Below are 17,513 nucleotides of genomic sequence, written 5' to 3'. Positions count from 1 at the left end.
CTAATGCTTTCTATTGCTGTTAGGAAAGTGGCAAAAGGAAGAAAAAAGAAAGGGAAAGCATTTGAATTTTAATACAGGGAAGTAAGAAAAATTAATGAAGAAAAATTAATGAAGAAGAACTGTTGAAATTCTGATAGAGTATGAGCCAGTAATATGTAGCGCCTGTAGATGCAAGGGACTCCACTTGTTGACTTAAATGTTTCCTTCCTCTTCTACAATCCTTTACTTCTTTACAATTACTAAAAGGCTACATTAATTTTATTCTTACCCTGCTGATTAGACATTGGCACAACTTCCATGAAGGTAATATAAGCACTCTGTGATTCAGGATTGTGTGTGATAGAAATTGAGTCAAAAATATAACATTTAAATAATAAGGAATTTTCATTTTTTATATATAATATTTTAGTACTTTTTTCACATAATGCATAATTCATGAAAATGCAGTCCTTTGAAAGATTCATGATTACAGCAGGAGGTACAAGAGCTACCTTTTCATCAATATGAGACAGAAATTGTATAACAGCTTTGAAATCAAAGAACACAGACAATTTAAGAATAACTGTATTCCAAATCAGGAGAACTGTAGAGATAAAAATAATCTTAAAGTTAGCACTAATACCAGAACCTTATAATTTGTAAGAAATAAATTTTCAGTGCCTAAGAGGGATTGACGAGAACTTTGCTGTAAGGAACTTGCCTTTGGCTTGTTTCCCTTGCACCACTCTTGTGCTCTACTTGATCCTGCTTGAGCTTGCTTTCCTGATAAAGTCACTACCAATTTTAGTTGCTGTGCTCTATTTCACATTGATTAATAAACCACAGTTTCTGTCTCTCTTTGCTCTTAGAAATGAAGCCTTTATTATTCCTACAGAAACTGCTTTATTCCCAGAAATGGGAGAAGTTATTTTGAATGTGTCTCATCACTGAGTTTTTCTCATTCAAACAGGTATCTTAGTAATGCATTGAATGGGAGGTAGGATTTTTCTGTGCTGTGCTCTCTCTGTGAGGTCTTATAACACCAAAACATGGGGTGGCCCTTTACTTGTTTCTGAGTGAAGGATAGGTTGTTTTCTTTTTATAAGGCATGGAATAGGCAGAATCAGGGAAAACGAATGAGCTTCTTTCCAGAGCAGGATTATTCCATTGCTGAGCTCTTCAGATAGCCTTTTTTTAAATTTATCAGGTGAAGTTCATCCATCACAGCAGTTGAACAGAGTTTTGCCTTGCATATGGATGGACCTGCCTGTGAGAGCCCTTTTTTTTTGTAGATGTTTAGCAAAAATCTTTTTTTGCTTACATTCCTAATACCATGTACCACCCAAGAGAATCTGAAGCATTCATAGTTCCCCATATCCCAGGAGATATGAGTGGTCAGTGCTGTAGAAATCAAGAAAATTTTATAGATAAGTCAGTGTACTATTTGATAAGGCTTGTCAGTCTTGCAAGTTATATTTTAATCACTGAATATAATTAATGTCACTCAAGTTTTAAGCAGAATACATTTGATTTCTTGATTGTGGTTATGACTTTACTGCTTAAAATCTTGTTGTCATAATGATATGAACAACACAAGTGGGTCTATGTGTAAAATTCAATATTTATTTAAGGTCACAGGTTAGTTTTCATTATGATTAGTTTACATGATGAGCAATACCACAGAGGCTCAAACAAACAGCAGGCCTTCAACAGATCTAGCCTGTGTGCAGTAGCTCTTTAAGACTTGAATTTCCCTTTAGAGAGCTCTGAATCATGTCTTCAGACTTCTGAAATGGTGGAAAAAAGACTCAAAGACCATTTTCTGTTGTTGCTGTCTTCAATGTAAGATTTTAAAATTCAGTTACTTGCAAGTATAAGTCATTCTGTTAATCTCATTTTTAGACTCACTGGCAAAATGCAAACTTTACCAAAGTTGTGTATCCAACTGATTTGCAGAAGGTCCAGGAGACTGACCTGTTCTAGTATTATTACAGATTTAGTGTGCTACTCCTGTTAATGCCAACGTGAATTAATTACCTGTGCACCTCAAGGAGTTAAACTAAAGCACCTATGTCAGCATGTCCTTTTCCAAACCATTAGGTACTATAATCACATATTTGATGTATAATCACCAAAGTGAGGGAAGACCTAAAGGTAATTAGAAAGGGATTCTTTCCACTCATTCTATCTGGTTAAAATTAGGATTGGCATCCCAAGACCATGGTCCAAGACAAGTATGAATCGTTCTCTTGGGATCTGCTGACGTGGGTTGGCCTTAGCTGGCTGTGTGTGACCATCAAGATGCTGTCTCACTTCCCCTTCTCAGACAGACAGGGGAAGAAATTAATTATGTGAGTTGACATATAGGCAGTTCTATGAAGAAAAACAAAGGCTGCGTGCAGAAGCAAAGGGAAACAAAAGATTTATTCTCTACACCAAAAACTGGCCAACAAGTTCCAGAGTAGTAGGGCTTGAGTACGTGTAGCAGGTGCTCCTGATGACAAATACCTTAATAATAAAGCCCACCCCCTTGCTCTCATTGCCTCCTTTCTTTCATCTTTTATTGCTGACCAGATGCCGTCTTTGCTCAGCTTGGGTCCCCTGTCCTGGCTGCATCCCCATCTGATATCTTGACCACCCCAGCCCGATTGGTGAGAGGGAAATTTTGGAGAAAGCCTTGGTGCTGTGCCAGCTCTGCTCAGCAGGCGCTGAGCGCTGGTGCATTATCAGTACCTTTCCAGCTGAAAAGACAAAGCATAGCACTGAGGGATGTCATGGGAAAAATCAATTCCATCCCAGCCTGACCCCATACACCTACTTTCCTCAATTTTGATGAACCATAGACATCTGTTTCAGACTTAGTATGAGAATTTCTCCTTAATACAGTTAACTAAGAGTGACTGAGTCCAAGTTTGTGACTTCTTTGCTACTTCTCATACTCTGGAAGTATTGTTTCTTGTATGTTTCTGAGAACATTTCTAGATATTCTTCCACTTGAAGTCTATTTCTGTCATAGATTCTAGAAAAATCTTAAGGTTGGGAGAGGTTACTTAATGTATACATGGAATACTTTTTCAATGCAAGTATTTGCACAGGGAAAGTAATTGTAGCTGTGAACTACTTGTGAAAATTGCATTGAACCTTTAAACAAAGCTATGTATTCAGGTGTTAGGTGACAGTATAGATTATAAAATCTGTGGTTTCCAAGATCTCAGGTTAGTAAGACACAGAAGACCTAGCTAATGCTTTACATCCAAATGGAGATTATTACTGAAAAAACTGTACAGAAATAAAATGTGCATCAAGGCATTAAGACAGCAGTATCAACTCTTTCACAGCTAATGGCTAAAAAAAGGCAGTGTAAAAGAAAAGCCTATTATCAAGGAAAGAAATCTAAAGTCCTCAAGGAGAAAGATACATCAAAGAAATGTCACCATAAGTGTACAAGCTTTGTCTTGGATTTTTCTTCTGACAGTAACAACAGTATAAACATGATCTGATGTATCTTCCCTCTTGTTTACCGTTCATTAGTATTTTGAATTAATATTTATATCATGATAGGGTCCAGAGGCTACAGTCAAGACTGCATCTCACAATGGCTCTGAAAACATACACAAAGTGAGGTTTCCTTCTTTAAAATGAATAGAATCAAACCAGACTCTCAAAGGAATTTTTGTGTGATCTTCTCACATTTTCTCTCTTTGAAGCTAAAACTTTATTTGGAAAATGTGTGAGGAAAAACTGATTGTGGAGAAAGATTCTTATATACATCAGCTACTAAAGCTGAAATGGCACTGCGATTTTATCACAGTGTCTGTTAAACAATCAGTCAATTTTTCTTTAGTAGGAAAAACTAATTTAGAAAAATAAGAAGTTAAAATATAGGAGCATCATAAAAATATTTTAATTGCTAAGACAGGCCATCAGTGAGGCTGAAAAGCAAAGGAGCACTTAATTAAGAATGGTTTGCCTAGCACCGAATAAGCAGAAAAGCAAGGGAGTTAAATACAGGTGGGTCTGGGTCTGTTTACATAAAAGACATGAGCTGTAAAGTATGATTCACAAAATATGTAGAAAAAACCACAGTGAAAGTCTAATACTTGATGCATTTTGATTAGCATTAGTTCATAGTTTGTTGAATTTGAATCAAACTAACAATAGGGCATTTTGGTCCCTGCACAAAGCTCAGAACTTGAGTTTCACTCACTTTTGCTCATGTCTGTGTGCATACACACAAACTGTCTCTCCTGTTGGCATAACACACACGAAGAGGAGCCGCACTTGAACTAGAACTCATCCTTGCCATTCTGCAGAGTTGAGAGAGGCTGACACTGCTGTTCTAATCTCTGTCATAGCATTTGATTAAATAAGAGACTTCAAAGTGGATATACAATGACTTTTCAGAACATCATATACCTTTTTAAGAAATCCTATTCATTGGTACAAGTAATGTACAAGTCAGATAGCCACATAGTTGATAAGAGAATCAAACTTATTGTTTGAAGCTTTATCCCCACAGAGGATTTTCTCATTTTTCAGAAAGGTTTTGACTACAGGTCACTTGTCTGCAGTGACTAACAAATCTATTTCTTTATAAGATAGAACACTGGGAGAAAATAAGTCTTTAAATGTAAAATTCAGTAACAAGTATAGGCCAATTTTGGAAAGGAAAACAAACATCTTTGCCCATGGCAAGGCGGTTGGAAATAGATGATTTTTATGGTCCCATTCAACCCAAACTATTCTGTGGTTCTATGAATAACTTCTACCATAATTAGACATTTTCTTGTAAGCCTTTGGTAGTTTCAGAACAGCTATGGGAGAAACCAGTTCCTTTTGATGGGTCATTGTGTGGAACAACTGTCCCTTCAAGGTTAAACTGCCTCTTTTTAAGTTTTGAATTTTTATTTGTGTAATAAATGTATTTTTTGCAGTAAAAGAAACACTGAAACAGAACACACTTTACATTCTCCTGTGGATTTAAACTTATCACATGTAATACATCAGCTTTGATCCTAAAATATGTAGATATAAAATAGACACATAAAAAAGACACATAAAATAAACTCCTGAGCCTCTCCGTCTTTTGTTTGTCTCGCCTCCTTTACTGTCAATGGTGAGATACAGATACCTAAAGAGCCCACCCTAAAAGGAATTTCTGTAGCCAATATCTGGAGCTGCTTTTCAGAAGTTTTGTCTCATTCTGTACTGACTGTGAAACAAGGTTAATGTAAATTAATGCCCAGCCTATGGATGGCAAGTTGCACATGGGATTTTACCAATTGCATTTTATCCTTTACTGATGTGTTCTGATTTCTGCATTCTTGACTTTTGTAACTTCCTGGTCTGAAAATGCCTCTGAATTGGCCAGCCACACTAAGAACTTCCACTAGAAAATGGAGTCACATTGGATAAATATAGGATGGGGAAAAAAGTAGGTACTCCATGAAATTTTAGGAAAGATATCAGCTATCCTTTGGCACGCTCTGGGAATAACCTGCACTGGTATTCTCTAAATCTCTTGATTGATTCCAAAGGCAGAGTAGGGTAACAATTAACCACATGGATATCTAAAGATAGGTGATGTGATACTCCTTCAGTTTTTTCTTATGTCGTGCATTAAAACTGTCTTGAAAGGCAGATTATTATTTGAAGACTTGCAGCTATTAGCAAAGAGAAACATACTTTATTGTATTTCTCTACAATATTCTTCCTGCTTTGTGATTTTTCACAAAGAGTAGTTCTTAAAGTATCAAATGAAATACAAGTCCACTCCCTGCCTAATTCCAGGCCCCCTCCAAAAAACCCTATGGAAAATAATGCCATTAAATGATATACAATTATCTATGTTTCAATTTGTTTTTTTTTAGTAAAGTCCAGTTGCCAAAAATAAACAAGTATCTGGAAGATGAGGGATTATTCTGTACAGTATATAGTCCAAGAAACATCTTTGTCTTGTTAAAATCTTGCATGATTTATCAAACTTGTGAAAGATACAAAGCTGCATGGATCAGATGACCAATAATGGGAAACAGACTTTTACGTTTAGGTCACTGGTTAAAGTCCAAGTAATGTACAGCAAGAAAATACTGCTCATGCTCTGGGTCTGGTATGTAAAGCACATATATTAGTGAACTCCTACTCCATTATAAGTATAAAAATTGCAACATCATTGAGTTAACATCAATAATTTTTATTTTCTTATGACACTTGCAACTGCAGGATATTGAATAGATAATGCGAACTACTTGGAACTGTTTCCCTAAACCCCAGACTTAGTGCATTTGCAGGAAAACTGCTGGAAGACTTTCAACTGCATATCTACAAATCTAGGTAACATCCTACAGTAAGAAAGAGAAAACAGTGTAGGAATGGAAGTGCTAGAGGTTAGCACCTCTGCTTTGCTACCCAACAGCTACCGTGACTAATCAACTAAGAACCCTCAGAAAGTCTAAAGTAAATCACAAATCCCAAGACAGTAAGTTCCATAAAATATGCCCCAAATATGCAGAAAGGTGGCAGACAGTGTAGATAACCAAAATTCCATTAAAAAAATTAAAGAAAAATTATCTTGGCCTGAGGCCTATTTACAATGTCTGTCTTGAAAATATTCTTCTGCAGAATATTACGTTCAGTAGAATAAAATTGCATATAAAGACATTAACAGATTTTAAAATCTCTGGATTTAATTCCTAAGTTCAGAAGAGGGATTCTTATCTGATTTCCACAAATCTGGTGAAGAAGTAGACAGCATGTGCAGGAACTTTAGTGCAGTACTAATCTGGGTCAATAAAAGTTTGGAATGTATCTCTCCCTTTAGGCTTCCTCCATTCAGAGAACAGCTGTCCCATTTCCTTTGTTCCCAAAGCCTTCTTTTGATTTGTCCCCAAGTCCATTCCTGGTTAAGCTGTCTACTGTCAGTGCTGCAGATGGTAACACTGTGTACTTGTGTGAAGAGAATGACAAGGTACATCCTTACTACTACTTACATCAACTTGAGTTACCCAATTCAGCTGAAGGTCATCTTGCTCATTTGTTTACCCTGCATTTTGTGAGGTTATGACCTTGGTAACTATATTGGAGCATTTCTATCCATAAACTCTAATTAGTAATAATATCTGTGGCTTAGTAGAATACAACTAAAGAATATACAGAAAACCTAAAACATTCTTAGTCAATATCTGAGCCTGTGGGTTCAGAGTGCGTATTGGTTTTTTATGGCTTTCATGTTCTCTTTCTTCAGTGAAACTAACGGATATAAAATATTTGAACCGATTGCCACTATATAACCTAAACCAAATTATTTATGTACAAAAAAATTAGATTTTAGGTAGTTATTTAGATGTTCTAAAGCAATCTGGGATCATAATGCTTAATTCTGCTTGTAATGATATATAGCTATGCTGCAAGATAGTCTTATGAGATGTAAAGTGGGTTTTTTTCCAAAATTTTCATGGTTTATAGAATCACAGAATTATTTGGGTTTGAAGGGACCAAGATCTTCTACTTCCAACCCCCCTGCCATGGGCAGGGACACTTTCAACTAGCCCAGGTAGCTCAAAGCCTCATCCAACCTTCCCTTGAGCAAAGGAATCCATAACTCCTCTGGGAAATTATTTCAAATGCCTTAGCACCTGCACAGTACAGAATTAAATTATATATAAAAGTTTCAGCTTCAAGTCATCCCCCCTTGTTCTATTGCTACATGTCTTTCTAAAAAGTCTCTTTCCAGATTTCTTGTGGGTCTCCTTTAGGTAGTGAAAAGCTACTATAAGGTTTTCCAAGAGTCTTCTTTTCTCTGGACTGAACAATCCCAACTCTCTCAGCCTGTCTTCATCTTCTTGGCTCTCCTCTGGACTTGCTCCCGCAGGCCCATGTCCTCCTTGTGCTGGAGACTCCAGAGCTGGATGCAGTACTGCAGGTGGGATCTCACAAGAACAGAGCAGAAGCACAGAATCATATCCCTTGAGCTGCTGGTTACATATGAAATATATAACACATACCAAGATATGCAAATAAAGATCAAATACAGCAAAGCTTTGCCTGTGCTTGGAATTGATATGTCAGGTGTTTTATTTCCCTTAACTTCTATGGTCTACATATAAAATCAAATTTTAAAATTCTATTTGGCCAGTCTGGATGCAATTACTTTTCACCTGTCTTTTACAATTAGAATTTATGAACACTGCTGCGATTGATTTCAACAATTGGTACTTCATGGAGACAGCAAAGAAAGCAGTAGGATGTAGGATGGTCTCAAAAAAGGAGATGCTTGGTCTGGTGAAAGACTCAGGATTCAGTAGTTTTGTGGTGGTGTTGTGCTAGAAAGCTTCAGTGGATGAAAATTGAAGCATAATTTTGGGCTTTGGTGCCTTTGCACTTGGAATAATGATACTGTGACAAAATCCTTTATTTGACTGTGCCTTAGTTAAAGATGAGTGCTAACTGCAGCACCCACAGGGTTAAATGCATTATCTACATTTTTAACAGCACCTCAGATGTGCAAAACCCTATAATGACACTAATTAATTGTTTTGGATTTAAAGAATAAAGAGTGCACTTTTAAAAGTGGCTCTGGCTCAGTTGAACAATATTATTACATATGGTAAAATGAAGATACAGTGGGAAAGTAATTTGCAAAGATCATATAACTATATCTGGGTGATTACAGAAAACAACTCTGCCCTTTGCTAACATAGATCACTCTGCAACAAGCCTGGCAAGTCTGCAATACTCTTTTTATTGACCAGTGATGTGATACAAGAAAATTGCTACATCCTAATTTTTATCTTCAATTGTTGTAGAGGAAAATCAACAGAATGCATTTTTAGAATTAAAGTTAACCTGAAAAAATTTACTGCTTTGACTAATTATGTTGAGTGAAGGACAAAAGAAAAAAAAAGTTCCTAGTTCCACACAAGGATCTTCCAAATTTTATAAGTGTTTTAAAACCCAGGTTTTATCCATTATTTTTATCTATATCATTTTTTTCATAATACATAATACAGCTACTAATGAATATAGTTAACCAGAGTCTTTAACATATTAGAAAGTTGTATGTGATGTCGGAGTTTAGAGTTATTTAGTAATATTTTTAAATCATGTTAGTGTTCTGAGCAGTCTGCACAGCTATATTGGATTTATAATGGTACAATTTACAATTTTATGGTAAATGACTTGCACATGTTTGATATTTTAAACAAAATTTCATTTTTCACACACAGTTTATCAATTTCTATGACAAATCTAATTTATCTTTAAATAAATATGGAAAAATAATTTTGCTATTATATATTCTCAGTAAGGAAGTATATGCATGTGTGCATACATAAAAAAATATTCAAAACACTGAGATAAAAAGTGAGTAAGTATGTTGGATTTTCATGTAATGTTTATATATCATCAGAATTCCTTATAGCTCCTGGATAAAATGCAACTCAAGCACTAAACCTCAGAAAACATATGACCTCTAGTGGGAGAATATGAATAACTGGAAGAAAAACAGCTTCCACAGGAAGTAAACAGTAACATTTTCTTTTAATTTTCCCTAGACAGATATTGGGACAGAACTACCTTCTGTAATTCAAGAGAGTTATTCTTCTGCACCATTGACAGAAGAAACTGAAGATGAGGCATCAACGCCAAAATTAATTGACGGGTCTTCAGCACAGGGGTCAGGGGTTCTTGGACCCCAGACACAAGATGGTTAGTAGGAAAGTGAAATAGTTTTGTGTGTAGCTTAGATTTTGAGCAAGCCCATTTTATTTTCTTTTTTTTTTTACTGAAAATGAAGCACATAATTTCTGTATGTCTCTTACTGAAGAAAGATACAACATACCTACCCTGAATGCTCCAAAGTCAGATAGGTGCCTAGTCAAAAGGTTTCCATACTATTTAACTATGAAAACAACCGTGCCAGTGAAGATTTACATCTTGAAAGTTTGCTGATGGTTGGCAATGCTACCACTACTTCTTCTTCTGTCTTATATTTCAATATCATTATCAGCTGTCTTTACTTACAATGATTTGCTATGTTTTTTATAAAAGTATTAATACAAAGTATAATTAAAATGTTGAAGAAATTTTGACCATGAAAACTATAAACTGAAAAACTTAAGGAAAGGGAGCTACTTAGAACTTTTTAGTGAAAAAGATTTTCAATTCTTCTGACTATCTACAGTGAAATAAGAACTTTATAAACCTTGCAGGGGGATGAAAATTGCAAAACATAATCTGATCCTCTCCCACACAAATTTTGAACTATTAATTTTTGGCATTTGTCAGAAGCTGCTCTAGTTATACTAGGTAAAGCTCACTAGAGCGATCCATTGTTGTGAGTGATCTTTGTGTTGTATGGTGATCAGTACAGTAACAGGAAAATCCTGCTTTTTACTATGCCCAACACTACAGTTGAGTGCCATAGAAGAAAATTAAAAAAAAAAAAAAAAAAAAAAAAAACAACCCAAACAAAACAAACAAACAAACAACCCAAACCTAAACCCCAGAGTTTCTGCTTCCAAAATGTTAATAATTCACAGTCTTATTTTGGTACATACTACAAGTGAGTTTGAACAGGAAAAAAATAGACCCTGTCAAAACAAATAAAAATGGAATGAGAACTTCCCAGGATTTTCTAGGGAAAAAAAAAAAAAAAAAAAAAAAAGGTTTATACTTTTTTTCAATTTTGAAAATTACAAGATGTTACAGTAAGTCCTGGAAATATTATATACGATGAATTTTGTATCTCTCAATATTTTCCAGTACTGAATGCAAATCAAGTAGTGCATTAACTAAAGAAATGCTCTATATATCAAATCAGATTTCTCTTGTGTCTTCCTTTTTTTTAGCAGCACATTCTCCTCTCAGATGCTGCTGCTACTGGCCTGGTACTGAATAGAAGACTACAAGGCTCAGTACCATTATGCAAAGCTCATTTTTCTTGCTGATATCTTTTTGAATCCTTCCCCTACCTCTGTTTTTTTCCGCATCCAGCAGAAATAGGTGAAAAATACCACTCCTCCAAGATCAAAAATAGGACAGGGTGAAACACTTTCCCCATACTGTGGTACTATATTGCAATATGAAAAACTATCAGCCATTCTTAACTCTATACTCATTTAGGCCTAGATTTGCTGGAATAGTTCAAAGTGTGAATATTTTTTACCCTGTGTCAGACCTTCTCTCTCCAGCCAGTTTAATCTGTCCTGTGGAGAAAGTTAGGGAAAGCATGAAAATACCCTTATATCTCCAGAAATTGTATTCCTGGATGTATGAATAGAGATTATCACATAAAAATAAAAGAGTACTCTGGTTACTGATTCTTTAATCTTGCCTCAAAAGGCACCTCAATTACCTACAGACAATTGGGGCAGATTAAGAAGGCACATCTCCCATATAGCTAAATCTGATCTGGAGGAAAAACTAATTTGCAAGAAAAACATTTTCATATTCCTGAATTATCCTACTATTTTATAGAATATAGTATATATCCTGCAAGAGCAAACAATCCATCTGCTACAAGGAAGAGGAAAACATGAAACAAAAAAGTATTTCTATGTGATTAAAGCTGATAAACAGATATGCTGATTTATACTCATAATCCAGGAAAAGATGTATCAAGAGTCAGTGTCACAAATGTTAAAATCCTATTATTAAAATTGTTAGAGGGATTATGCATCTGCCTGAATTAAGGTACAAACAAGACTGTTGCTGTGTATTATTTGGTTTCATATTGCATTTCATTTTTATATTGGATTTTGTAATGGTTTCTTCTGTACCCCCCTGTTCCCCTGGAAAATGTACTATCCCAAGTTTGTCCCTGCCCATCTCTCACACTGTTCCCTTCCTGGAATGTAATCCAACCCTGTTCCACTCCCACCTTATTCCTAATTGGGTAGTGGCTTGTACCCGTGTTTAGCCCCTTCCCTGGATGTAAGCCCAGGCCACGTGGCTGGCTTTTCCTCTTGGCTCTGGGAGTGGGAAGGGGCTCCTGACCCAGGCTGGGGCAGGATGACAGAAGAAAGACTGAATAAAGCCCTGGTTTCACCCTCAGATCAAGTGCAGACCTTCCTTTGCCATCAACGGGGACTTGCTCTCCCTCCTAAGGGAAAGGTTCTTGGCTGCTCCTGGGTTTTGGGACCCTGAGGAAAATCCCTTCCAACTGCAGTTTGTCTCTCGAGCTAGCTGGGGCAAAACCGGAGCCACACAAGACCATATGCCAAAGTTAAGAGGATGGATTTCATTTAATAGTAAATCTGAGGGAGTCTCTACAATTGCAAATCCTTCTTGGGAAGCAGGAGAGTTTCCACAGTTTGGTGGGAACCCTCTGCTTGTAATACAGTTTATAGTTTATAACATATAGAACACAAATTTATCTCAAAATACCCATCACAAGGGGAAATCAACTTCTGGTTGGTTGCTGTCACCAAATATTGTATTACAGTCTGAGAAACAATTTATTAGAACAATTTAATTGTTATTCTAGGCATAGGGAGGAAAAAAATAATTTTAAAAATAATCACTTTACTGTTGCAATTACATGATTTGGTGATCAAAGCAGAATGAGAAATGAACTTTACCATAGACATAGTCTGATTGTTAGGTGCTTATGTGAGCATTTCATTGTAGTAATTTATGCATGATTTTTATACACTTCCTTTCTAACAATGTGTTTTCTTTCAAATTCCTTGATAGGTCTTCCCACTTGCCTCTTGTGTACATGCCTAGACACCACAGTCTACTGTGATGATCGTGAGCTTGATGCTGTTCCACCATTGCCTAAAAAAACCACATATTTCTATTCACGCTATAACAGAATCAAGAAGATCAGCAGAAATGACTTTGCTAACTTAAGTATGGATAGCAGTATTATTGAAATCAACTTTAATTTTTGTTATTTCTGGCTCATACCAACTAAAAATATAGTGATATATTTTTATATAATGTTTGATTATGGTAAATTTTACACATAAATGCACATGCATTTTGTTACATTAGAGCATAAAGGTCCATATTTTAGATGCAGATTCTCTGTCAAACTTTTGAATTATTATAAATAACAATGATCATTGATCTTTTTAATGTTACTTGCAATCATCTTTAGAAAAGTGATAACACCCCCCAAATATTCTTTTTTTTTTTTTTTTAATTGGAAAAAGTGCTTGAGTGTATTTTATAAAGAAGTCAATATATCAAATTTCTTATATACAGGAATGTATTGAAATAAAGAAATGTGAAACAAGGTAGTAGAAAATACGTTTATTTCCCTTTGTCATTTTTCCAAAAAGATATGAATTTATAAGATTTCCAATGCACCAAAATCTTAAAACTTAACTTTGAAGCCTTTCACTGAAAGATGTATAAAGAATGACACAGGCAGGGTTTTTTTTAAATTTCAGGAAAGACATTCTTATAAGTCTGTTGTATTTTCTTTCTCTGCCAGAACATTTAAAGAGGATTGATTTGACTGCAAACTTCATATCAGATATCCACAAGGATGCCTTCCGAAGATTGCCCCAACTTCAGGAGCTGGTGCTCTGTGACAATAGGATAAAGCAACTCCCTGAGTTACCATCCACCTTAACGTTCATTGATGTTAGTAAGAACAGGCTCGGTCGCAGAGGGATACCAAATGAGGCATTTAAAGTAAGTTTGAGTGTGATGGGAAAATCTTTTCTCCCTCTCTCCAGAGAATGTGGTTAAAGTGCAGCCTATTCTCACAAGAGAGATGCTCCAGTCCTCTAATCATCTTTGCAGCACTCAAATAGACCTGCTCAAGGAGCTCCATGTCTCTCTCTTATCTTGAGGAGCCCAGAACAAGACACAGCACTCCAGATGTGCCTCACCATGGCTAAGTAGAGGGGCAGGATCACCTCTCTTGACTTGCTGGCAATGCTCTTCCTGATGTACCCCAGGACTCCATTGGCCTTCTTGGCAATAAGGGCACTGGTGGCTCAGGGACAGCTTGTTGTCCACCAGGACTCCCAGGTTCTTCTCTGCAGAGCTACTTTCCAGCAGATCAGCCCCCAGCCTGTACTGCTGTGTGGCATTATTATTATTGACCAGGTGCAAAACCCTGCATTTGCCTTTGTTGAATTTCAGATGGTTCTTCTTGGACCATCTCTGCAGCCTCTTGGAGTCCTCTTGGAGGGCTGCACAGCCACTCCTCCCAGCCTTGTGTTTTCAGTGAATGTGCTGAGGAGGCATCTGTCCCTCCAGCCAAGTCATTGATGAACATGTTAAAGAATACTGAACCTTGAGGGACAGCCTTAGTGGCAGAACTCCCACTAGACTGTGCCATTGATTATGTCTTTCTGGGATCTGCCGTTCAGTCAGTTCTGAATCCCCCTCACTCTCCACTCCTCCAGTCCACACCTCCTGAGTTTGCTAAGAGTATACTATGAGAGAAAGCATCAAAAGCCTTGCTGAAGTCAGAGTAGAAAATATTCATTGTTCTCCCCTCATCCATTCTGGTACTTTTTCTCATTTTAGAAGGAAATCAGGTTGGTCAAATGTGGTTTACCTTTACCTCTAAACACCTTCTTGACATCCATGGGGATCAAGATGGCCTCTGGAATGAGGCACTCCATCACCTTTCAGGGATTGAGGTGAAGCTGACTGGATGGTAGTTACCTAGATCCTCCTTGCCCTGTTTGTAGAAAGGGGTGACACTGGCTTACCTCCAGTCCTCGGGTACTTCTCCTGATTCCTGTGACCTTTCAAAGACCACTGTGAGCAGCCTAGCTACGGTGTCTGACAGACCTCTCTACACTCATTCCACCAACAAGTCAAGGGAGAAAATCATTTACCTTTTGAAATGGAATGAGAAAGGCATTTTTAACTGAGGCATTTCTTATACAGCTATAATTTGCTTCACCACAATACACTTCTGCAAAATTGAGTAGCCTTGTCACAAAAGAAAGGAAACAACAACATCATTAAAATTACATCTTTAATAATTCTGTATATATTTGAAAAACATTTTCCCCTCCATTTTAATCTGAATACCTAACCCTTATCAGCACCATTCTGAGTCTATGCAAATCAGAGTTTATTACTGTCTTTGAATTTCTGTCTTTTCAGCATATCATGTGGAAGCAAAATATTTTGTGATCCAGTGGTGTTCATTGCACTGATAGATTTCAAACTTACTTGCCTGTGATTTTCAGATATGTCTGTCATTTCCCCCTGTTTTATCCATCTTCCTCTAGAATCTGGATGAACTGCAGCATCTTTATATCACTGACAATAACTTGGATCACATTCCATTGCCACTCCCTGAAAGCCTCCAAGCCCTTCATCTTCAGGTAGGCTACAAAGAAAAGACTCCTTATATCATGCTCAAATAGTATTCACGACTGGGAAAGGCAAGCATTTGTCTTGTGTTTTTCTTTTTATCCAAAAGTCTTCTTACTTGACAAAACAAGCTAAACATAAAATTAACTAGTGATTGTAGCCTTTCAAAGAAGTAAAATTTAGCTCAGCTAATTTTCAGAATTTGTAATACAAAATTTTTCAAAATTCAAATTCTAGAATTACTCTTATCTAATAGTTTCTTTCTGAATTCTTCCTTTTAACCTTTTCCAGCTCTGCTTCTTTCCCTTTATCTTCTCTTGTACCAATTTGGTATAATTTGGTACAATTTACAGTTTCGTTTAGCAGAGGTTTTTATTTATTACATCATACAGAAAAAACCTTTCAGTAAGCAACATAATGTACCTCACATCACTCAACCTCTGTCTTTCAGAAAGTAAATTTATTGAATCTCTCTGCCTTCTAGCTTACTTGTTTTTCACCTATTTGTGCTTGTAAATTAAATATTCAGTGCTATGTGGTACAGAAAAAAGTTAGTGACCTGGACTTTTTCCACATCAATTTTTCACTAGCAAAGGAATGGAGAAGGGAAGAATTTTCAGGAAACCCTCATTTAGGTGATGAAATTTTTAGTCCCAGTTTCCTGAAAATGCTGTATTCCAGCAATTCATTGTTGAGAATGGCTTGCTTCAAGAACAGAAGCTCAGTGAGTATAAGGCATGAAATAGCAATTTAAATCAAAGGAATAAACCAAAAGCGTTCGATTTTCCCAGATGCTAACGGATGTGAGTTAAACTAATGTGAGAGGCCTGGGGGAAAGAAATTGTCACAGATCAAGTTTCAGAGTTGTACCTTTGCAGGTTGAGGTATATTAAGATGTCAGGATGATGATTATATTTCTACAGTTTTTGGACTGGCCTATTGTGGATCAAATTCATCTTAATAAGGATTTTCACTACAATTTTGAAATGAAAATGCTCTATACTTCTACCAGGCTCCTCCTTCAAAGCTGTCTCTGCTACATGGTTTGGGTTACATAGTTTTGAAGCTTTGCACTGGCCAATAAATTTTCCCCTGCTTGGAAGATTTCTCTTTTGAGGACTTGCTGCCACAATCTGGGCCCTTGAGTTCAAGCAAGTATCTCTCTAGACACTGCAGATGCATCCATAAATGGTGTTTCAGAGTAAAAAATTACTTTCATGAAACTATTCTGATAGCTTCTTTTTTGTTTGCTTGTTTTCTTTTAGAACAACAACATTCAAGAGATGCATGAAGATACTTTCTGCAAAATGAGAGATTTTACTTATGTGCGTAGGGCTCTCGAAGACATCAGACTGGATGGTAATCCCATCAACTTGAGCAAAACACCTTATGCATACATGTGTCTACCCCGTTTGCCAGTTGGTAACCTCATCTAAGCTTTGACAGCAGCCAAGACTGTCATATGCTGTAAGAATTTCTAGAGACAAATCATTAACTCACTGCTACATTAACCTAGAAAAATTTTTACAAATATCATTGATTTGGGAAATATTTCTGTTAATATTGGAATTGATTACTAAGATACTGAGAAGATTAGGAAATGCTTAAAGACAAATTCATTATCTACCCAACTGCATGTTATTTAGCAATACCAAAAAATATACTTTACTACAAAAACAATGCAAATACCAAATTTTTGGTGAATTGTTCAGATCTAATGTATGAATTCTAAATTTAAATAATTTTACATATAAAGTCTAACTATTACCCAGTAAATAAAGAAATAAAAATAATATATGTGTACACAATTGATTATTTATTGGGTTTTAATTAAATATTATTCTTTCAGAGATATATCAATTTTTCTACTTCTTTCCTTAAAGGTCCCTTCATTTTGGAAAAGTACCAGCAATATTCCAAAACACAGGTTTTCTTTAGAAAACAGAATCTTTCCTTGAATCAATAATGAAATATAGAGCTCAAATCTCAAGTCTCAGATTACTCTCACATAATCTCTCTATATTTTTTCAGCAATAATTTATCTTTGTAATACTGATGAAACCCAAAGCTGCTTTCTGTATCTTTAACAGACTTGTCTGACAGATTATGTGATAATAAAAATCTGACATAATATAGCCTATTTGAGAAATACTAGATTTTTTTCTTCATAGAAAATGAAAATAAGAAAAAAAAAAAAAAAAAAAAAAAAAAAACAAAACAAAAAAAAACCACCCACCACC

General features: G+C 36.0%; 1 protein-coding gene across 1 annotated transcript in view; it reads left to right on the top strand.

The window, feature by feature from the left end:
- The window catches only part of EPYC (epiphycan), a 28,358-nt gene extending 11,649 nt beyond the window's left edge, over positions 1–16,709 (top strand). The window contains exons 3-7 of the mRNA XM_040062566.2: positions 9,531–9,684; positions 12,673–12,831; positions 13,421–13,623; positions 15,189–15,284; positions 16,539–16,709. Of these exons, the coding sequence (XP_039918500.2) occupies positions 9,531–9,684; positions 12,673–12,831; positions 13,421–13,623; positions 15,189–15,284; positions 16,539–16,709 (783 nt within the window). The remainder of the gene's footprint in view (positions 1–9,530; positions 9,685–12,672; positions 12,832–13,420; positions 13,624–15,188; positions 15,285–16,538) is intronic.
- Positions 16,710–17,513: the final 804 nt, after the last annotated feature.

Source organism: Hirundo rustica, chromosome 4, assembly GCF_015227805.2.
Source record: "Hirundo rustica isolate bHirRus1 chromosome 4, bHirRus1.pri.v3, whole genome shotgun sequence".
Lineage (NCBI taxonomy): Eukaryota > Metazoa > Chordata > Aves > Passeriformes > Hirundinidae > Hirundo > Hirundo rustica.
Note: the sequence above shows the minus strand (reverse complement) of the source record. Positions and strands in the feature narration are given on the sequence as shown.